The following is a 22,819-nucleotide window of genomic DNA, read 5'->3' as shown; positions in this document are numbered from 1 at the left end:
AACCATTTGGGCAAGTCTTTTCTCTCTGGACTTAAGTTTTTCCATCTGTAAACGGGATTTGATGTCTGTAAGTCATTTCCCCTTTCTCTCACCATCCGACCTTCCTGGATCCCGCCCAGGGTCGGGTAGGGGTACCAGGATGCCGGGGAGGTCCTAGGAAGGCCCTAAAGAGAAGGATGAGAAAGAATAGATAGAGGCGAGATGAAGATAAGGCCTGAGGCAGGAGTGTCTTGGGGACTTACAGAGAGGTTCGAGGCACCCTCTAGACTCCGCCCCTTCGAGGCCAGCGTGGGTCGCCCCCAACCAGGCAAAGCCAGACCCACCCAGTTCCCTAGGCCCCGCCCACCACCAGAGGCCCCGCCCACCACCAGAGGCCCTGCCCCATAGGCCCCGCCCCCACGACTCCGCCCTCCAAGCCGAGGCCCCGCCTCCCTCTTCGCCTCCCGCCAGCCAGGGCTTGGGCTTTGCACCCGGCGGAGGCTGAGGACCGTGGCGCCTGCGGACCCGGCCGCGCAGGCTGGTAGAGCGGAGCTGCCCTGGCCGGTGGCGGGCGATGCCCCCGTGAGCTCTCTCGCCCCGCTCCCCGCCCCGCGCCCCCACTCCCTCGGAGTCCGCAGCCCGCCTGGGCCCGGGCCGCACCTACCGCCGGGTCCGCGGGGCGGGGTCCCGGGGCAGCACCTGCCCCGCCTTGCTGAATCGCCTCGCCGGGCGTAGACCCCCTTCCTGTCTGGACTCCGGCTCCACCTCCAGGTAAGTCGGTAGGCCTGGCTCGCCTGGAAGTGGACGTGGGGAGGGGGCTGCAGAAGTCTGGGGACCACGGGGCGGCGTAGGGGGGCGGGAGGGGGCTCCAACCGTTAGGCGCCGGTACGGATTTGAGTGTGCAGGGTCTGGGGAAGCCGGGGCCCGCGGGATGAGCAGTGCGTGTGTGTGATAGCTCTGGGGTGGGGGGGATATGAGAGGGGAACATGGGGTGTTTAGGGAAGCCTGGAAAATGGGGTAGGGGGCCCCGGAGTCTTGAGTTCTTTGCTGACGCTCAGAGAACCTGGGGCCCTAGTCTTCAACAGCATTGCCTGGAATGGCATTTTGGAAAGTGCTTCAAAGCCCTCCTGGAAAGGGAGCTGGAAGGCAGCCTGCTTTCTCCCTCCTGCCTGTGCCCTGGTTGAGAAGCAGCCACTTTTTTCTCCCAATGAGACACTACTGTTGCGCCCAGACGACCCCCTCCACACCATGAAAGAAAAAGGGGTGGTGCTCACTCCAGCCCTAGGATGGGAAGAGGGGGCTTTGGGGAAGCTGGGAAAGGCAGTTGGTTAATCAACGGTGGGGAGTCAGGGTTCAGGCAAGACTCATGGGCAGCCCAGGCACCCTTTCATTCAGGTCGAGAGTATCTTCACTGGTTGGTCTCCAGGCTGCCTGGTGGACCCATGCCCACATCACCTCCTCTGGACAACCCAGCCTTGAAGAGTGGGGTTTCATCCCAGTATCCCGGGCAAGCTCATAGCTCCTGTGGTCCTGGATGGGATGGCAATGCCATTCCCAGGTCCAGAGAATAAGGGGCACTGGCTGGCATGTGGCCCTTCAAGGCTAGGGAGCCAATGCAAATGTCCAGCCCCAGCCCCAGGGGTGTGGTCTGGGTGTGGCAAGAAAGGCTGCTGCCCCTTTGGTCCTGCCCTCTGCCCATGATGGCTTCTTGAGTTTAAGATCCTTGGGTTTGGGGTCTGAAGTGGTGGGGAGATGGCCTTTCTGGACTAGGTCTGGTCACTAAGGGGTTAACTAGCCAGTCCCCCACAGTAGCTGCCAGCCACCAATTAGTCTGTAATCAGGCAGCTGCCAACTGTCCCTGGGGGCATATGGGCAGCCTAATGGGGCATTCTCTGGTGGGAGTGAGGGAAGGGAGGGGTCTGTGAAACCTGCTGCTGAAACCAAGCACCAGGCCCTTCAGAGCCTGTTTGGGGCCCACAGACCCCTTCCCTGCCCTCTGTGCCAGGCAGCTTGGCATAGGGACCTCCAGGCCTGGTATTTGACACCTACCCAACTGTCTGCAGGGTTTGAAGCCCAGAGTTGGGCAAACTTGGCTTCAAACCCAGGCTCTGCCACTTGCTGGCTGTTTGCTATTGAGGAAATCACCTCCTGTCTCTGAGCCTCCTTCAGGAAAACAGGCCCATCTTCTAGGTCTGCTGGGAGGAGTAAATGAAATGGTGGATTTGAGCTGCTTAGCCCAGTACCTAGCACTCGGGGAGCTCAGTAGATGACTGCTGAACTCACAAGCAACCCCTGTGCCAGGGACTTGACAGGACAGGCAGGCAGGAGCCAGGTGCTAAGAACCCAGCCAGGATCAAGGTCCCTTTCCTTGGGGCATGTGGTCTCTTGGCCAGGCACTGTCTCCATCTCAGCTGTTCTCTCTCCCTCCCTCCTTGCTCACAGACACTTCTGGTCTCTGGACATTAACTGGATTTTACACCACAGAGCTCAGGACTGAGCTGCTACTTTCTAGGCTCCCCTTATCCTTAACTGGGTGATAAGCTTTGGGGGGGTCTCTCAGGGGTCTGGGTGTTGTCTGCAGCTGCAACAGCAGCTGGCCCTTTAAGGAGGGAAGAAAACAATTATCTGGCCTGGGCATTGCATCAGCTGGAGCCTGGAGGGTCCCTGGGGAGAGGGGGCAGGCTGGTGGTTGATTTCATTAGTGCCATGTGAGAACTCTCACCCAACACTCCCCCACTCTGCAGCCAGCACAGCCACAGCCCCATTGCCTCCCTCACCCTGCCCCCTGAGTGCCACCTCAAAGGATTCCATCTGTGCACCCACAGCCTAAGCCATGGGCCTCAGGGGGTGTAGGGAGGTGTCTCTCACACTGACCTTTTGCTGACTTGGAGTAGATGTGTGTGTCTCCTGTACAAGCATTTTGCTGACAACGGGGGTGCCTCCCCCATTCATGTTTAGCTAACATGAGGGGCTTTTCTCCCATATGGGCATTTGGTTGATCCAGGGGAGGGGTGTTTCTGTGCTGGCCTCTTGCTGACAGTGAAGCCTTCTACCACAGTGATGTTTTGCTGACCCGACAGAGGAGCGGTGCTGCCTTGGGTGTGTGTGAGCTGAAGGCATGGGTGAGAAACAGGTGCTCTCTGGTTGGAGGTGAGCTGGCTGGGAACAGTGAGTCACAGGAGCAGAGCGGTACATGGGCATCAGACGAACCTGGGTTCAGATCCCACACCCTCCATTTCCAGGCTATGTCACCACCTCAAGCTGGTGGTCTCAAACTCCTCTGGAAGATCAGAGTAATCACACCCCCATGTGGAAGGTGCTGAGGGGATTAAATGCAGTAACTGGAGGTACAGCACCCAGCCCAGAGCTGGCAGGTGGAGGGGGCATACTGGACAATGATTCTCTTCCCTTTGCAAGTCTGGGCTTCTTGCACCTTGAGCCCAAGATGCCTGGACAAGAAAAGGAGGGTCAGTGAGGAGTGAGGACAAAGGCAGAAAGCATGCAGGGCCCTCGGGAGAATGCATTTAGACACCTGATGTACCCAGCTGTGTAAGCCAGGAAGCCCCTGCCTCCACGGAGCCTGTACTAGAGCCGGGAGATGGCCTGAGCAGGTAATAATGCAAGTGACTTGTGTTGAAAGGAGGGATTCAGGGAGCCTGGGGTGACAAGGAGTTGAGGAGGCAAAGAAGAGATGAGGAAAGGGGAGTGTGTGCGCTAAGGCCTTGGTGATGGTGGGAACAGTCCTGGTGCTGGGAGCGGGGGTTGGGGGTGGGGAGCAGTGGTGGAGAGCTGGTAGAGAGCATACAGGTGACTGTGCAGCCAGGCCACACCTCCCTGGTCTAACAGACACTCAGGAGTGTGGGCAGCAGTCTGGGCCTTCGGGCAACACCTTCTCAGGTGTGACCTTTTGCCCTCTCACACCCCTTCCCTGTGCAGCAGCCCTGGTGCCTGGGGATCCGGTTGTTTATGTGGCTTGCCCCAGGAGGGAGGGGGCCAGTCCCAGTCCTTCCAGCTCCCTCTCTCTGGGCCTTGTTGACGAAGTTCATCCCTTGGGGCCAGGTTCTCCAGACCTCTCCTGGGAGTCAGAGGGCAAGGCAGGCCTTTGGCACCAGGCTGGCCTATGTTCACATCCCATTTCAGCAATTAGTGAGGTGGGTGACCTCTGGCAAGGCATACCTTGTCTCTGAATTTCAGTGTTTTCAACTATAAAATGGGGTTAATGTTATCTCTCTATGGGAAGGAGAAAATGAAATTCCAGATGGAAGTTACAAAACCCTATCTCAATGTGGGTTGGCATTTTTATTCTATTGCATGGGGGCTGACACCCACTCTGCGCCAGGCCCAGATGCAGGGCTGGCCCAGGGCTGCAGGCGGGAATGGTTTCATGAGTATGGTTGCCCTGCACTTAGAAGGACTCCACACTTGGTTTAATGTTCTGCTGTCACCATCTTGAAATTCTTAATAATTTTGAACAAGAGACCCTGCATTTTCTTGTAGCCCTGGTCCCTACATATTATATAGCCCCACAAACTGGATAAGGGTAAGAAGAGGCAGGGAGAAACACAGACCTGCAAATAGTGCCCGAGTGGAGGAGGTATAAGGTGGAGGGCATGACTAACTGTCCCAAGGTGGGTGGGATGTTAAGAATAGTAACATTTATTTAGTTCTTACTGTGTGCGAGGTTTTCTGCTAAGCGCTTTACATGTTCCTCTTCCAACAGCCCTGTGAGGTAGGTACAATTATTTCCATTGTACAGATGAGGGAAGTAAGGTTAAGTGTCTGGGCCAAAGTCACACAGCTCTGCTAAAAGTAGCAGAGCTGGAACTCAAACCCAGGTTGTCAGACTGCAGAGTGCATGCCTGGACCAGGGGCATTTTCACCAGGAAGAGGGGCCACCTGAGCTGGGGCTGAAGGAAGACTTGGAGCTTGCTGAGGAGGAAGAAGGTGTGGGGAAGGGAGGGCTGGCTAGGCAGGAAAGCGCCTGTGCCAAGGCATCATGCTTGGCCAGAGAGGGGTGGAGCTCAAGCTAGATGCCTTCCGGGGGAGGAGAGAAGTAACCTTTGAATTTCGTCATTCTGATTTTCCAAGCGTACAGCTCCTAGTCACTTCTCGCCCAGGCCCTGCTGCTGCCCGTGTTCCTGAGCTGCCTGGCCCCTCCTCTCACTGTACTGCCCACTCCTCCCCAACTCCCATTACTCTCTTGACTTTATGATCCCTTCTGGCTCAAGACCTTCCTGGGCCACATTTAGATATCACAGCCTCAGGTCCAAACCCAGGGCCCCAGCTCTGCCTGCTGGCACCTGCTCTGCCTCCAGTGTCCCCAACTCATCTCTGCCACCACCATCCACCCACTTGCTCAAGCTGGAAAGCTGGAAGTTCTCCTGGACACCTCCCTCCCCCTCACTCCCACAGCCTACAGCCAATCTTCAGCAAGTCCTGTTCTCCTGAATATCTTGAGTCCGTTTCTCTCCTTGCCCACTGCCCCATTCCAGACCACTATCAGTTGCCTGGACCCCTGTGACAGCCTCCTAAACTGGTCTCCTTATATTTCTGTTCTTGCCCCACTTCATTTCTCTTTCACACTGTAGCCAGAGTGATCTTCTAAAGATAATTGTTTGACTGAATCACTTCCCTGCCTCAGACCCTTCCAAGACTCTTTGGAATAAAAGCCAGACTCTGTTGTAGCTATAGGGCCTGATGTGATCTGGCCTCGTTGACCTCTTTGCATTGTCTTGTACCATTTTCCTTCTCCCTGAGCTGCAGGACTTTCACACATGTTCCCTCATCCTGGAATGCACTCCTCCTGGTACCCTGCTAACTCCTACTTATCCTTCAGATAGATGCCAACTTGAACATCATTTCTGTAGCAAACCAAAAAACCAGAAACTGAACACCGCCTCCTTCCATGGGGCCTCATATTTCTCCATGACACTCATCACACAGGAATTGCTTTTTCCTTGTCTCTCTTTCTTGCTAGACTCTGAACTCCATGGGGTCAGGAATCCTGTTTTGCCTAGCTCCAGCACACAGTAGGTCCATAGTGAGTTGTTCAGTGAATGAAAGGAATAGATGAATCGTTGCTGTGGCATCCTAACTGGCCTCCCTGCCTCTAGGCCTGCCTTCTCCAGTCCTCTCTGTGCAGCCCCAGAGTGATCTTTCTAAAACACAGAACTGACCCTGTCATCCCCTGCTACTTAAAATACTTCAATAGCTCCCTATTGGTGACAGGAAAAGCCTCAGCCTTCTTAGCATGATGTTCAAAGCCCTTTGTGATCTGCGCCAACTGCCTCTCCAGCTTCCACCCCTCTGCTCCCCCACCACACTTTGAACTCCTGGCTGTTCCTCTAACATGTCAGGCTGTTTTGTGCCTCTGTGCCTCTGTACTTGCTGTTCCCTCTGCCTATAGTGCCTCCTCACCCTAGCTTTGTCTTCCTGAAGAACATCTTTCATTCTTCAAAACCAGCTAAGCTGTCACCTTTGCTGTGAAGCCTTTGAGGAGCCCTTCTGCCCTTCCTGGACAGAGTTAGCACATCCTCCCTCGGCCACATCTGTGCGGAGTCTGCATTTCTTCCTCCTCATCTCCTGTTGAACTGAGCTCCTCCAGTACAAACATAGTGATAATTTTTCTTCAGGATTGTTGAGCTTTGTGCCTCCAGCTCCCAGCTTCTTCCCTGTCTTAATTAGGCCTTTGCTTGTATACAGAAACCCACTCAAGCCAGCTTCAGTAATAAAGATTTATTATGAGGACACAAGAAATTCCTGGGAACTAGGCACAGAAAAATTGTTAGCCCCTGGGAGATGGGACTTGTAGGCCAGGAGAAACTGAGGCAGCCATTTCTTGTGCTTTGCTGGCCACCATCATCTGTCTGACTCCACAGGCTGAGCTCTCTCTGCTTTTCCAGACACTGGGCCACCTACATTCCTGTATGGTGCCCCTTGGTTGTAGCCACATTCAGAGATACAACCCAGGGCTTGGCGAATCCAAGTCCAAACTTCCAGAAGAGGATCTGATTGCCTCTGAGGGGGTCAAGTGCCCACGCTGGTCCAATCTGTGGCATCCTGCTGGGAAGGAGCACTAGGTCAGACATGCGAGTAGAGCTATTGGCCCCCTCCAAGAAAGGGGGTTTCTCTTTATTATCTGGGCAAGCACTTTAAAAAATTTTGGCTAGAATCCTTGGAATCCCAGGGTGGGCCTGGTCCCCAAACTTTCACCTTATAGCACCTGGAGAAAATGGACCTGGCTGTGGATTAAAGGGGAACCTTTTCCTGGGGCCACACTGCCCAGGGCAGGCTCTGAAAAACCTGTGAGATGTCATTCAGAGGCCTGCACAGAGAGGTAGGAAGATGAGACCATGCATTTTCTCACCTCTTTGGAATGGGAAAGGAGGGAAGAGGAGGGCGTGAGCAGTCAGGCCAGTTCTCCCTACCAAAATTGTATTCATCCTAAAACTTTTTTCCTTTCCTGGGTGAAGAACCATGCCATGCCTACTACCACCCCCTCCCCTGCCCCATTCCCTAATCAGTCATTCTTTACCTGCATTAATTCTGTTCTTTGTATTTGCCTGGTAATAAGCATTTTCTGAGCACTTACTCTGTGCCAGACACTATGTGCATGCATCATTTCATTTGATCTTCACACCCTGTAAGATAGGTGCTATTATTATCCCTATATTAAGATAAGGAAACTGAGTGAAGCTCAGAGAGGTGCCAGTTACAGACTAAGGACACACAGCAGTGTGACTCCAGGGTAAAAGCTCTTAACCTTTGTCACCTCAGCTACTTACTTGCCTGTTTGCTTTTCAGGGTTGTGAGGACCTCATGGGTTCCCAGGTTACCTTCCTCCTTCAACTCCCTGCTGCCTACCATGGGGCCAATCCAGAACAAGGGCTCCCAACTCTGGGATGAACAGACATAGGTGGAGTAGAAAAGGCATCTGGCTGGGAGTTAGGGTCTCCTCCTCATGGATCTACCCTGTGTAGCTTGTGGCTCTGGACAGGTTTCTTAACCTTTCAGAGCCTTGGTTTTTTTCATTCAGAATAGGCATGATGATTCCTGCCGTGAGGCTTGTATTAGATGGTAGGTGTCAGGACAACTTGTAAATAGGAAAGAACCGAGCAATTTCTAAGGACTGTTATTACCAGAATGGAGTGAAGCAATAGGGTGCCAGCTGGCCACTGTGCTCAAGCTCTCGCAGGAGGCAGGCGAGCCTAGTGCTTCAGCACATGGAGAGTGGTACCTTCAGTGAGACCTGAGATGACTTTCAGTGGCTTGTGGACCTGCCATTACATATTGGCTCACATAGTAGGAAGCTGGTTCCCCTTCAGCTCTATCAAGTCCAAGATTGCCCCAGGGAGAAAGTGTCAGTGTGGTGCTAGTGTGTCTTTCTAACACTTGCTGCCTCCCCTTTTGAACAAAGAGATCCTAACTGGTAACTCCACGGAGCTAAAATTTAATAGTATAGCTTTGCTTTTACTGTATTTATTTTACTGTCATTTCCTATTTATTAAAAGTGATAGTGGCTTTCCATTTATAGTGGTAATACAAAGTTTCTATTTAAAATAAGTGCATTTAAGTTAAAAGTATCCATTTCAAGAAAATAAATAATGAGGAGTACAGGAGTATGGAGGTCTGGCAGAAATTGTTGAGTGGGGCATACAGTGTAATGTGGACGATGCAAAATTGGGAAGTGGTACGGGGACCTCAGAGATGTGGATCATTGTCCTAGATAATCCTGATGGTCCCTTGCACCTACCTGGAAAGTGTGGGGTAGTCTCTCTGCTGTGCCAGCCTGCTTCCCTCTCCTCATCTGGTGCCCCCTTGGGTTTCTTTCACAGAATCCTGCCACGATTGTCATGCAAACAGGAGAATTTGTACCATTCTCCCTCAGCCTGCTTGAGAAGGGGGCTTTTGGAGTTGGGGTTTCTGGATGGGGGTAGGATGCCCCTTCATCTCTGAGGCAGGACTCAGGCACTCCTGGGGGAACAGGAGCTGCAGAATCCACAGCTGGTCCCATGCACAACACAGGCCTCAGGGCGTCCCAGAGGGCTGGAGTCCCAGGGAGTGCTGAGGCTGCGGGAGCCACAGATGAGGGCAAGGCTGTCCCTGGAGCCTCCTGCCCCAGAACTGGAGGCCCAGGGACGTGAAGCCAGGAGGCTTTGGGGCCTCAAAGGTCCCTTTTCCCACCTCTTCATGTCACTGACTGCCTGCCCCTGGGGATTGGGTGGCAACCCCATGAGACCTCAGAGCATGCACAGTATTTATCCACTGGACTCAGGACCAGGGCCAGGGCTCGGGGATGGGGGGCCGAAAGGGGCCCTGCCTGTCCCTTCCCCAGTCGCATGTCTACAACAGGAGGGTTGTGGGCCTGGGTAGTACAGGAGTGTGGAGGTTTGGCAGAAATTATGGGGTGTGTGTTTGTGTATCCATGGAAAATGAGGGTCTCTGTGAAAGCATACTGATGTGTGAGAGAGCTTAAATTTGTTTGTGTGTGTGCTTGTGACGTGTGTGTCCATGGTGAATATAGCTCTGAGTGATATGATATGTCTGAGGGTCTCTGAGAGCATCTTGTGCATGTTGGGGTGTTCAGGGTATGATATATGCATTGGTGGTAGATGTATCTTTGTCTGATATATCTGACGGTCTCTGTGAGGGAGGTTTTGTGCAGCATGTGAGTGTGTGTGTGTGCCAGGGTGTCTGTGTGTGACATTCATGTGGGTCTGTGGTGAATACATCTCCATGTAATGTGTCTGTGAGGCCTCTATCATGTTTGTGCATGCTGTGTGTCTGCGTGGCTGGCATGCTGAGTGGGGTGTGTGCCTGTTGTTTTGCACACATTACCGTCTTTGTGCAGCATGTGTCTGGCTATGTGGTGTGCCTGAGTGGCCATGTGAAGATGTGTTGTGCGCAGGAGGGGCGTTGTGCCCCTGGAAGTGTTGGGGGTGGAGGGAAGGGCTATGCCAGGAACACAAAGCGCATTGGAGGTGTGTGGCTGTCTTGGCTGGGGCTGCGGGTGTGCTGGGTTCCCTGGGAGGGTCCCCAGGGCAGGCGGCGGGTGCGGGCGGCGCCTTCCGGCTTGGAGCAGGGCTGGTAACCAGACCCCCTTCCCCCATGAAATATTGATCTGGCCTAGTGGCGGCCCTGGCAGGAGAAGGGCTGGGCGGGCAAAGAGCGGCGCAGCTGGCTGCTGTCCATGGTGCTGCTGCGTCTCGCCTGGCGTGGGTGTGGGTGCTCAGGCTGGGGCGGGCCTGGGAAGAGGAGAGATTTACACACCGACACCCTTAGTGGGGCCTCTGCCTCCGAGGATGAGCTTGCCTGTCTCTACCTGTCTGTCAGTTTCTGCCACCCCATCTAGGAAGAGGGAACAGGGACCAAATGAGTATTTTGGGGGATCCAGCATCCCAGGATCCCTGTATACTTACCTAGGGCTCGGGTAACCCTGGGGCTGGGTTTGCCTGGGAAGGTCCTGATTTACACCTGTGGTCCTGGTGTGATTGTTAGTAGTGTCTCTGCTCACTCTCGAAAGAGTCCTAGCTGGGTGATAAATTATATGTTCCCAGCAATAAGCTTTGTGCCAAAGGCCTCTTCTCCCACTTTCTCTGCTCTGCCCGGGGAGTTCTGTAGCCATGTGGGTGTGTACAAATGCCAGCTGTGTGTTTGTGGAGAGTGTCCTTCCTGTGCTAGGGCTGAGCTGGAATAAGGGCTGGGGTGCCCCAGGCCTCTTGGGATCCTTCTGCAGCCCAGGTGCTCCCCTGGGGATCCAGCCCCCTTCTCCACCAATCCAAATTCTGCTCACCATTCAAGCTGTGCTCTTTTTCAGGCCTGGACTTCCCTTGCCCTCCTGCATCCCAGGCTGGTCAGGCCTCTCCTTGCTTTTGATGTCAGAGTTTGGCAGGACCTCCAGGTTGGCCATCTGTATACTCATGGCATCTCTGAGTTCTGCTTTTAACCACTGATTCCCCTTTTTCTGTGGAACCCATTTTCCTCCTACTTCTAACTGTGTGTATTGCCTTTTGCCCTTTCCTCACTCTGTTCTCTAGGCATTCTCTTTCCTTTCCACACCCCACTTTTCCCTCTGGGGAGCACACCCAAATCCTGCCCACTCACATTGCTCTCCCGAGCTTCAGTGGATCTGCTTACCTGCCCAATGCCTCCCTGTGGGACTTGCAGTATTCCCAGACTCAGCATATTTAAAATGGGGACTCATTTTCCCCTTAAGCCAGCTTTTTCCTCTAGGACCTGAAGTTTTTGCTGATGGCGCCTCTTAGTCCCCACCCTTCCTGTAAATCACTTTGAAATCTGTTTTTTCCCTCCCCCTAACTTTGTCCCATCACTAACTCTAGCCGCTCCCCAAGCCCTGCCATGACTCCTGCCCCCCCACTCTTTCTGCTGGCACTATGTGAAGCAGGGCTGCCCTTCTTATCTGTTTCCTGACTGATGTCTCTGCTGTTAGGCTTCTGCACTTCTGCTTCTGCACTCAGAGTCACACTGGTCTCTGTAAGACATTGCAGCTAAGACATGTCAGGTTTCACTCCCTACAGGATTAAAGCCAAGCTTCTTAGCCCTGCATTCAGAGCTCTTCACTGGTTGTTCCCCGCCTACCTTCCCAGCCCTCTCTTCCACACGTGTACTCACCTCCCTGTTCCAACTGCACTGCTCTATGCACCATCCTCTGAACGTAACATTCTCTGTCTGGACCTTCCCAGGTAGTTCACACCTCTTCCTTCCTGCCACTTATCCAAATCCTACCTATCTTTTCAGGTGCTGTGCAATGCATTTCCTGTGATGTCTTCTTTGCTCTCCCCATCCTGGAGTGTTCACTCCTACAGAACAACTGGAGTATTTTATCTTTACTTCTCAGTGCCTTGGGTAGTCTGTGGGCTAGCAGTGTGGATATCATCTGGTAGCTTGTTAGAAATACAAAATCTAGGATTGTTGGGATCAGAATCTGCATTTCAGCAAATCCCCTAGTGATTCATGTGCACATTTAAGTTTGTGAAGCACTGGGTGGTACTTAGTTTGAGGGCCGGATGTTGCTTTTGTTTCAGAGTGGCCTTCGGCCAGGCTGGTAGTGTCTCATGTGCCAAGTCTAGCGGCCCCTGCCATATTTGGCCAGACCCCATGAGCTATGAGAGGAGGTAGGTGGTAGAGACAGCCAAGAAGCATATGTACTCTGCCTGGACCTGTCCCACCTGGAATCTATGCCCTGCCAGGCCTCAGAGCTCAAGCTCTGTAAATCTGACTCTGGAAAGTACTGTAGTCACACAAGGAGGAATCAATTAATCAATAAAAAAGTAGTTATCAAGTGTATAGCGTAACTTCTCTTCACAAAACACCAATCGGTGGAAATGGCTGTTATTGTATGTTTTGAAAGAAAAATATGTATTTTAGTTTTTTCTTTATAACAATACAGTTTCTGAAGTGGTAACTTTAGAAAACACAATATGTCACATGAAGAAAATAAAAATGACTCACAATTCTGCTGTCTTGCTATAAATACCATTAATATAATATTTATTTAAGATCATCATTGATTCATTCAACAAATATTTACAGAGCCCTACTATGTGCCAGACCTGTGCCAGGCACTAGGGATTCTGAGTGAAGATGACATGGTTCCTATATTTAGGTAGCTCACAGCCAGGGCGTGGGGTGTGGGAGACAGGCACTGAACAAGTCAGGAGGAGCAGTGTAACAAAATACCACAAACTGGGTTGCCTAGAACAACAGAAATTTATTCTCTCACAGTTCTGGGGGCCAGAAGTCCAAAATCAGGGTGTCAGCAGGATTGGTTCCTTCCGACGGTGACTCTGTTCTATGGCTGTCTCCCAGCTTCTGACAGCTGGCAGTCCTTGGCTTATTGCTCACGCCAGCCTCTGCCTCCATCACTGCATGGCACACTCCCTATGCATGTGTGTCTTCACATGGCTGTCTTCTCAAGACACCAGACACATTGGATTAGGGACTGACCGTGCTCCAGCATGACCTGGATTTGACTAATCATGTCTTTCCAAACAGGGTCATGCTCTCAAGTACCAGAGTTAGGACCTCAGCATATCTTTCTGGGGGGACACAACTCAACCCATAATAGGCAGGGCAGTACAGAGGCTGGGGGAGCACACTAGGGGGACTAACCTTGTCTAGAAAGACTCTCCTAGGAAATAACACTCAGCCTGGGACTGAGCAATGAGTAGGGGTTAGCCAGGCAAAGGTGGTTCAGCAGGCAAATATGGGGCCTCAGAACATGACGGTCAGGTGGGCAGGAGACAAGCATTACAGGTGGCACTTTTGGGGGATGGAGAGCAGGGAAGTGTGGCTGAAGTACAGATGAGGGGCAAGAACTCGGGATGAACTTGGTCACTTGGCCTATGGGCCTTGGTGAGGAGTTTTATTTTTTCCTGAAGGAACTGGGGAGCTATGGGAGGCTGTCACACAGGAGTGATTCATTAGGCTTTATGAGCTGTCTCCTTATAAGCCTGAGCTGTCTGAAGGCTGTGTTGTTCCTCTATGTCCCCAGTTCTGAGGAAAGATACATAGCCATGTCCTCAGGAGCCCCTGGCTGAGAGAAGACAAATGGCAGCCCCATCCAGGGAAGGAAGGCATGGGTCTGCCTCACCCTTGGGTGTCTTGGGTCCTTGGAGTCTGGGGGACACAAGTTTGGGCCTGGATACTCCATGCCCTGACCTTCTGTGAGGACTGTGTTTGAAAATGTGTCCAGGATGCCCTCGTGGGTCCCTGAGGCCAGAGGCCCCAAGCTGAGGGAGGCCAGAGACTAGGGCTTGCAGGGCCCTTCTCTTAGCACCCTGCTCCCCTCAAGGGATGTCTGCCTGTTGCGTTCCTATGCAGGAACCAGCCTATCTGGGGCTCAACTCATCCCTTACCATACCCTCAGGAGACCACCCCTTTACTGTGTGTGATAGAAGAAGGTTCCACTGCCCCAAAGCTGCCTCCCCCCAACACACCTTGCCTGGGCTGGGTGGGCCAGGCTGGGTGGAGGAGAAGTGGGTCAGCTCGGTAGCCATGGTGACAGCAGCTGTTCCCTGCCAGCCTTCTCATCTCACCACAAACCTCACCCATGAGCTCCTTTGTCCAGCCCACAAGGATGGGGGCCAGGAGAATGGTATTGGGGACTGGAGCATGTATGAGTGTGTATGTATGTTTGAGCTCACACAGACACTCGCTAGAGCTGGTGTGCATGCCTCAGTCAAGGGAGCCCACAGATCCAGGTAAGACACTTCCAACTTCCCTACCCCCTGAAGGGATGGAGCTGTTCCTGCCTTCCTGGGCTGGGCAGGGGCCAAGGGGAGGTGTGTGTGTGTGAGTGTGGGCATACCAGTCTGCAAACACGTGTAGCTGTCAGTGTGGCTGCTTCTGTGTGCCTTTGTGTGGATGAGTTGGGGTGGGAGGTGGTGTATTTATCTGTGTACCCGCGTGATTGTGTCTTTAAGTGTGTATCATCTGTGTGGTGTGTAATCACACATTTGAAATTTGGTGCCCTGTGTCTCCCTGTGTGTGTGTAGTTGTGTTGCAAGCCTGGTTTGGAGGAGACAAAGGTTGCACAACCAGGAAAGCAGCTGGTGTAGTGTTCCCCACTCAGGCTGGGTGTGCCCCCTCTGCCCAGCCTACCTCCCCACCACATATAAGGGATGCACCTATCTCTTCCTGAACGGAGAAAAGAAAAGCCAAAAAAAGAGAACCCCTCTCCCTGTCCATAGATGCAGGCAGTGGCCTCTGACATGGGCACAGATTGGAATGGGTGATGTGGTCGGCAATCCTGATGCTGGATTGGGTTCAGGTCAGGTTCCCAAATGCCAGGTGAGCTGGTATCTGCTGGCATGAAGCTTTGGCAGGAGTCGGGGGCAGAGGCCCTCCTCCCTGGAGGGAAATCTGAGCCATAACAGTTGATGCTGCTGTAGCCATAGATAGGAGTCAGCAGGAAGAACTTCAGAGGGAGGTCTCCATGACCCAGCAAGGAAGGGCTCCTCTCCCTAGGAGACCTAGGAGGCCAGGAGCTGAAATGCTGGCAGAGAAGAGCACAGCCCCGTGGGCCAGCTCCCACCTCAACTGACAGGGGTAGGGGCCCAATCCCATGCTCATCCTCAGCTCCGGGTGGAAGCACCAGGGCTGGAGTTGGGGGTGAGCCTGTTGGTCTCTAAGCCTGCCCAGGAAGTGGTTATACTTGGTGTTCAATCCCCACCAAAAAGCACGAACACCTGTACAGTCCTTTACTGTTTACAAAGGTACCATTCTAACAATAATAACATAATTGCCCAACTGAGCATTAGTTAGCATGTGCCAACCCTTACTTTGTAATAGTTTATCTAATTATGCCAAAGCAGGTGTTATTATCCCCACCTCAGAGATGAGGAGCAGTAGGCTTAGGGGGTTAAGGAAATTGCCTTTTTGTCATATGGCTTCTAAGTGACAGATCTAGGTTTACAACTAAGTCTGTCTGCCTCCAAAAGCCCGTGTTTTAAATCACTCTGCTTTCCTGCTCCTCATTATCTCATACGATCCCCAGTCCTGGAGAGTCAGGCCGGGTCCAGGTGATGAGTAGACTCATTTTATTAAAGAGGGGATGGAGGTGCAGAGACACTGGATGACTTGTTCAGGGTCAAATGACTGAGGGTGGAGCCAGGAGCGCCTCCCACCCTGACTCCTGATCGCTGGGCATGTCACAGAGTGTCTGGGGAGGGACACAGGCCCCATTAGTCAGGAGGAGGGCAGAGGAAGAATAGGGTCCAGAGGTCCTTAGCAGCTGGACCTGGATGAGTCTGTTATGTGTTAAGAGTTTGAAAGTTGTGGTGGGGCTTCAGCACTAGAAGTTTGGGGACCCAGGAGTTTGGGCAGTTTTACAAAGGAGGAAACAGAGAATCAGAGAGTTTAAATGATTTGCTGTCTCTAAAGTCTGTCTTGTTATTCCACAAACTACTGGAAGCCCTTGAGGACAATGTCTCCTCTAGCTCTTCCTCCAAGCCCCCCTCTTTCCTTCCAGGAACCTATCACATCACTTCCTCCTGGGAGCTATCCTGATTGCCTCCCCCACCCCCTTTCTTGAAAGCTGGTGTCTGGGCAGAAGTTAACTGGAGCCTCGCGTACATGTCCTAGGGGTGTGCTCTTGGGAGGGGCCCAGCCCCCGGTGATGCCGGACACCACGCTCAGACTCATCAGTTTGGTAAGTCTGGGTTTTCTTCAAGGTGGGGAGGAAGCACCTGACAGGTGATGCAGGACTGGGAGCTGGGAGACTTGAGTTGCAGCTCTGGTTTGTCACCAACTTCTGTGTGATCCTTGGTGTGTCTCTTTCCCATTCTAGGCCTTGATTCCCTACTCTGCAAAATGAAAGATTTGGTTGGAATAGGGATGACAAGTAGTTTTAAGTCATGAGCTGAACTCATAGGTTGGTGCTGGAGCACATGTTGAGGATTCTGAGGTTAAATCTGGCCTCAGTGGGAAAGAGATGGATCAGTGATGTCTGCTGTGGGTACAGGATGGTAAGAATTCAGTTATTTGCCATTCCTTCCAGTCTGACAGTCCATCACTCTGTGACAGATTCCTTGGTCTTTTCTTTCGAAAGGGTAGGTAGCTGGGTTCATTTTGGGTTTTTGGATGGCCTCAGTGACTCTCAAAAAAGGCTTATTATTTGGTTAGAAACATGGCCAAAGGTACCAAGGGGCCCAGGATGGCCTGGCAGAGCCCTGAGACCCATTGTTGTCAGGAATCAGGACGTGGTTTGGGGAGCCCTTTGGGTACTGAGACCCTAGAGTAAAGGCCAAACATCCAGGGCTGGAAAGAACACACTAGGCTTCTTCTTTGGGGAGTTTGCTGGTATCTGCTGGCATGAAGCTTTGGCAGGAGTCGGGGGCAGAGGCCCTCCTCCCTGGAGGGAAATCTGAGCCATAACAGTTGATGCTGCTGTAGCCATAGATAGGAGTCAGCAGGAAGAACTTCAGAGGGAGGTCTCCATGACCCAGCAAGGAAGGGCTCCTCTCCCTAGGAGACCAGGAGCCAGGCTGGGAAAGACACAGTTCTGCTTAAAAGCAGGGAATTGTTGAAGTGACTTTTGTGGAAAGGATGTAGTTTGTTTAGCAATCTTTCAGAACCCCAGTATGTGAGGTGCTGTGTTCCATGTCCTGCTGGACCCTTACCGCTCTGCTCCTACTTCTGCCTGCTGCCCTTTCCCACCTATGTGGTCTGATGGCTTTGGGCTTGCTGGGGTGGACTGCCCTCCTCATAGCGGCCAGGTGGCTGGCCCTATCTGTCTCTCTGTCTTGCCCCTTTTGAGGTAATCTGGCTGCCAGAGAAGCAACTGGAACCCCAGTTCTGAGCCTGCCACTGCCGTGTGTGTTTACAGACATGCTCTGCTCTCCTAGTCAAAAGGACTTCTAGAAATCAACTGTGTGAGTCCTGGATGTTAAGTCCTCTGCTTGCCAGTTAACCCAACTCTTTGTCTCACACACAGACGAGGAAACCAAGGCCCAGAGGAGGCAACACCAGGAATGTGCATACGTTCTAATCACACCTCCTGGTTCTTAACTGTTCCAGGCTGCCCGACCCAGGACGCCTGCTCCACAGGTCAGGCCCTCAGGCCTTGGGTCCAGTGCTTTGGGTCTGGCTCCTCCTGTCCCCTTGGGGATGGCCTGTCTGGCTGCACCCTCCTGAGCATTCATCCATTCTGCAGGCCCCCTGGGTGACCCCTGAGTGGTGGAAAATGAGAAAATGGTCCTAGGTAGTGCACAGCCCTGGATGTTAAATCCTCCGCTTGTCAGTGTCATTCTTTATTCATGAGGAAACATGAGCCCTGGGTTGGTTGGGTCCGGAAATTTGTCCCTTACCGTCTTCCCTTCTCACCCTTGGGAGCCGTGCTCATCAGCTTCCTATGGGCTGCGCTGGGGAAGTGCTCGCTTCTTCAGCAGTAGCCTGGGTGGGGTTTCTGCTGCCCCTTAGATGCTCATGCCAGCTGTGGGAGTCTGGACCAGGGGGATTGTTCTCATCAAAAATAATTTCCTCATAGTTTTTCCAAAGAGCCCAGAGACCCAGGGAAAAGCCTGAGCAGGAGGGATGGGCCCACACCTTTCCCTCCTGCTCAGGTGAGCTCTGGATTGAAGGGAAAGGGGCTGCTGAGTGTGTCTGTACCTTTGTGGAAACAGGAGGCTCGGGTTCAAGTCTGGGTGTTGCCACTTCTTAGCTGAGTAGGATGGGCAAGGTCGTGACTTCTCTGACTCAGGTTTCTCACCTGTAACATGGAGATTACTACCCACATAACAGAAATATTTTAAATTGTTATTAGGCTTACGCTGTAAGCCCTTTCTCACCTGCCACCAAAGGACCATGCAGAAACCCGCCGCAAACACACAAACTGGCACTAGGATTGGAAACTAAATTGAGGAGATCATCATAGGCCCAGGTCCAGGGGCACTTTCCATTAGCTGCAAGGTTGATGGGAGATGGATGGAGAAACATAATCCAGCACTCTGCTCATGTCACAAGGTGAGCGAGAACAGCAGACAACCACAAGAAGACAAAACACAGCTTTGACTCAACTGCACTGTCATCCCTGATTGGCCAGGTGGGCATGAACCATGCTGCCCAGGAGGCCGGGTGGCCTTTCTCAGCTATCTGGGGACTGCCTTCTTCTGGAATGGTGCCTTCCTTTTCCCCCTATTCTCCCGCCCCTTTCAACGCCCTTCTGAAAAGACAGATTCTCTCATGGTACAGGCCTAAGGGCAGAGGGTCAGGCAAGGTGCTCTGAGCCCTGAGATGGTGAGCTGCCCTGGGAGAAGCCCTGTGGGCTGGGCTAGGCTGGAAAGGGCTGAGTGCAGAGCCTGCCTGAACGGCATACTTTGAGCAGAGGAGGCAGCATTGGACTTTCAGCTGAGTTGTGAGGCCAGCAGCTGGAGACCCCACCTCTGTGCAAACAGCCACAGACACCTGCCGCCTGCTCCCCCCGAGGGGCTCCTGGTGCCCTCTGTCCTCTTCCCAGGCACTCATTGTGACTGTCATTAAATATTTAGTGGCATAATTAGTTATTTACTATCTCTCCTCCTGGACTGGAGGCTCTGGGAGGGTAAGACCGACCAAGTCGGCCTGGCTCACTTCTGTACCCTTGGCACTCGGCATAAGCCTTGGAATGCTAAGGGCTTACTTAACTCTTTGTTGATTGCAGCTTTGGAAAGGAATTTGGCATTATATTCCTAGAATCAAAAATATAGTTATGCCTGCAGTATCAAGTAGGATGCATTTGGATTTAACAGAGAACTCTGATTCACAGTGGCTTCAGCAGTGGGAAACACATTATTTCACATAAAAGGCAGGCTCCAGGGCAGCCTGAGGTCCTTTCTCACTCTGTGCTGTGCTACCCTCAGCAAAACAGGCTTCATCCTGGGGCTGGGACCTTTCTAGGGGGAGGGGTCTTAAGGGCGGAAGTGAGGACAGAGAGAGAGAGACCACCACCTCTTTTATAAGCTCTGAATCCAAATCTTCGCCTTAAGTCAAATTGGGCCAACTTAGTCATACACCCACCCTCAGGCCAGTAAGAGTTACTAAGTAAATGCCTCTCACTGACTGGTTTGAACTACTCAGGCTCTGCCTCTAGAACAGGGGACGGGGTGGTACCTGGACAAAACCAGCACTCAGTCCAGGAAGCAGGAGGGAAAAATGGGTGTTGGGGAAGCTACCAGCAGTGTTCTCAACCCCCAAGCCCAGACACTCCATTTCTGGGAATCAATCCTAAGGAAATAAGTAAATAAAATCAGTGCAGAAAGATGTTTATTGCAGTGTTATTTAAAAGGCAGGAGGGAGAGAGGAGAAAGTCAAATCTGATCCAAGAGGTAACTGTATTGAAATATTTAAGTCAGTTATGCTACACAATGGAATATTGTGGTGGCATTAAAACATTTATACAAAGTGTTCATGATATTAGAAAATGCTTGTGATGTAATATTAAGTGAAAAATACCAGGATATGGAATTGTATTTGCAGTTTGTATTCAATTCTTTTTTAAAAAGTGCATAGCGAAGACTGGGAGGAGATACGTTAAAATGCGTGTAGTGGCTGCCTGTCAGCAGTGCAATGAAGGGTAACCCTTCTTGCTTGTTATGCTTCTCTGTACCATCCCCTTCAAGCAGGAGGACCCCGTCCACAGTCCAGCCAGGCTGGAACCAGTTTTGTTCTCCCTGTTCTGATTACTGGCTACGGAAATAGCAATCACACTTTCTGAGTATTTACTCTGTGTCTGACACAGTTCTAAGTCCTTTCACATACACTAACTTAACCCTTACAACAGTCATCTGAGGTGAGTGCTTGTATTTCTCATTTTGCTGAGGTGTTCACTGGAATGAACACCTCACAAGATGCTCAGTCACAAGGTTGCACAGCTAGTGTGTAGAGGCTTTTGGAATTCAAGAGTGAACTGTATGACGCCACAGCTTCTGTCTTTACCACCAAATCAGGTCACATCCATGTGCTAATTATTAGAATAGTCTCATTTATTGAGCCAAACCCTATGCACACTCTTTACATTTATTTGTTCATTTACTCCTCACAACCTCAGAGAGACTGAGAGATTTGCCCAAGGTCACATAAGTAGGAAGTGGTGGGGCTGTGGTGGTGGAGTGGTCCTGGGGTCTGATGTGGGACCCCCTCTTTTCTCCTCCTACCTCACAGAGTTACCTGAGGCTTTGCTGCCACTTGGACCATGTTTGACGGGGAGCCTGGTCCAGCCTCGGCCGCAGCCTCCAGGAATGTGGTTCGGAGCTCCAGCATCAGCAGCGAAATCTGCAGCTCCCAGCAAGCTGGGGGCGGGACCGGGACCTCCACTGCCAAGAAGCGGCGCAGCAGCCTTGGGGCCAAGATGGTGGCCATCGTGGGCTTGACCCAGTGGAGTAAGAGCACACTCCAGCTCCCCCAGACTGGTGAGGGGACATGGGACACCAAGGGGCTGATGTGGGGCACCTTGCAATGATAGGGCACCCACAGACAACCCTCATGGTGTAGAGACTCCCACACCCACAAACCATTCTGTAGCACTCACCTATACAGGTGCTGATCTGGGTCCAGTATGTGTCCTGATTCACTGAATCCTCATATCACTCTATGAGGCAGGTGCTGAAGCACAGAGAAGGGAAGTAAGATGCCCCAAACTACATAGCTAATAGGTGGTAGAGCCTGGATTCAAACCCTGGCAGCTGAGCTTCTAAATTCATGCTCCTAACCTGTATATTCTGCTGACTCCATGCAGACTTACACATTAATCAGCAATTATTATTAAATAGGCATCATATTCCTGCCATCATGCTGACACAAATTTGCAGACACACATTCACAAGAATCTGTCTCACTTGTAATTGTCATTTCCTAAGAACAAATAGCCACACAAATGTTAGTTACACAACCACACATATTACAAAGTCCAAGAGAGATGTACACAAAGATACACACTTTGCATAGTCATATGAATAGTGTGCTCAGTTGCTCAGAAAAGCTACCTCTACTACCAGAAAAGCACAATAAGTCATTCACACTAGCACTAATCTTAACAGCTACATCCTAATATACTTTCTCAGACACCTGGTTATAGAATCCCAGTTATGCTCAGATATTGTCACACACAGTCACCCCCAGACCCCATGTCACAGAGGAGTCAGCCCTCCCCACCAAGACCTCCTTACTTTGTGGCATCAGCCCAGACACCAGCTGGTTTTGTTTTAAAATCTCCTCCTGCTTATTTTGCTCAGAGTAACAACTTCCCCAAGAAACCTTCAAATAGGCAGCTGGATGGGGGTGGTGAGGGGGCGGGGATGCCGGAGAATCCAGGGAGAATGCTCATCAAGATCCCAGTTGGGGCTGAGGGTGGGGGACTTTTCCAGACCTTAAAATAGATTTTTACAAAGCCCTTCACAGGAGCATGTGGGATGGTCTTTTCCAGCAATCAAGCTGCAGTGTGGCTTCTGGTTTAGGGAGATGCTAGACAGGGAGGGGGCTTGAGATTATTAGTGCCTAGAGCAGAAATGGCCTCTGTGAGTGAGCAGTGTAGGCCTGGCACTAGGGAGTCAGGGAGATGGGGATCTGGGGATCCAAGAGTTGGGCTGGGATGAGATTTAGGGGTGGGATTAAGGTGGGGATTAAGATTAGGAGGTCAAGGAGGTGTTGGGCCATGGGAGTCTGGTCTCAGGAGATTGAGCCCTACTGATATCCAGCTGAATCCAACACCCAAGAACCCAAAGACTTCTTCATGCCCAAAGTGATTTGGAGGGACAGGCCTCCAGGGCCAGGGCAGGGAGTCACTGGGAGACACTCAGTGATCTGCCCAGGACTGTCCACCTACCTAGACTCCACCATCAACAGGCAGGAATTACAGAAGACCAGGAAGACCTCCAGCCTTGAGGGGAGAATGGTGATGGGGTCCTGGACCACTTGTCTCTGTGGTATGCTAGGCAGTGGCTGAAGGCTTGGGGCCTGAGCCAGGGGAACTGGCCAGAGGCCATTCTAAGCAGAGGTCTAATCACCAAATGTCAGAGCAGGAAGGGCCCCTTGAGATCATCTAGTCCAGTGTACTCATTTTACCAGTGAAGCCTCTGAGCCTGGAGAACAGAAGGCATTCTCCTGGAGAACAACTTGAAGTTGGCCCTCAGAGTCACACCCGGTCATTTACTAGCTGCGTTCTTGGTAAATTGTTATTTTTATTACCCATAGTCAGGAGAACCAAAAAAGAAATGAGATCTCTGGCTTCCATAGCTCTTAGCCTTGCTTGTAACATACTCCTCTTCCACTTGTAATTCCTTCTCCCCATTTTTAAACTCCCAGGCCTTGATATTGCCAGTGTCTCAGCTTGAAGCCCCATCCTAGG

At 52.0% G+C, this 22,819-nt stretch overlaps 1 protein-coding gene across 6 annotated transcripts in view; it reads left to right on the top strand.

The window, feature by feature from the left end:
* Positions 1 to 423: 423 nt before the first annotated feature.
* Positions 424 to 22,819, top strand: part of RIMS3 (regulating synaptic membrane exocytosis 3) — a 38,401-nt gene continuing 16,005 nt past the window's right edge. The window contains exons 1-4 of one of the 6 annotated variants that reach the window (XM_037002313.2): positions 425 to 750; positions 15,971 to 16,150; positions 17,435 to 17,547; positions 20,638 to 20,885. In XM_037002313.2, the coding sequence (XP_036858208.2) occupies positions 20,669 to 20,885 (217 nt within the window). In that variant the 5' untranslated portion in view covers positions 425 to 750; positions 15,971 to 16,150; positions 17,435 to 17,547; positions 20,638 to 20,668. Of the gene's footprint in view, positions 751 to 15,970; positions 16,151 to 16,288; positions 16,467 to 17,434; positions 17,548 to 20,637; positions 20,886 to 22,819 lie in introns of all 6 variants that reach the window. The other 5 variants (XM_073233735.1, XM_073233737.1, XM_073233736.1 and 2 more) reach the window with 5 other exon arrangements.

The sequence above is a fragment of the Manis javanica genome, chromosome 4 (assembly GCF_040802235.1).
Source record: "Manis javanica isolate MJ-LG chromosome 4, MJ_LKY, whole genome shotgun sequence".
NCBI classification, from domain to species: domain Eukaryota; kingdom Metazoa; phylum Chordata; class Mammalia; order Pholidota; family Manidae; genus Manis; species Manis javanica.
This window is presented reverse-complemented; position numbering and strand designations above follow the sequence as displayed.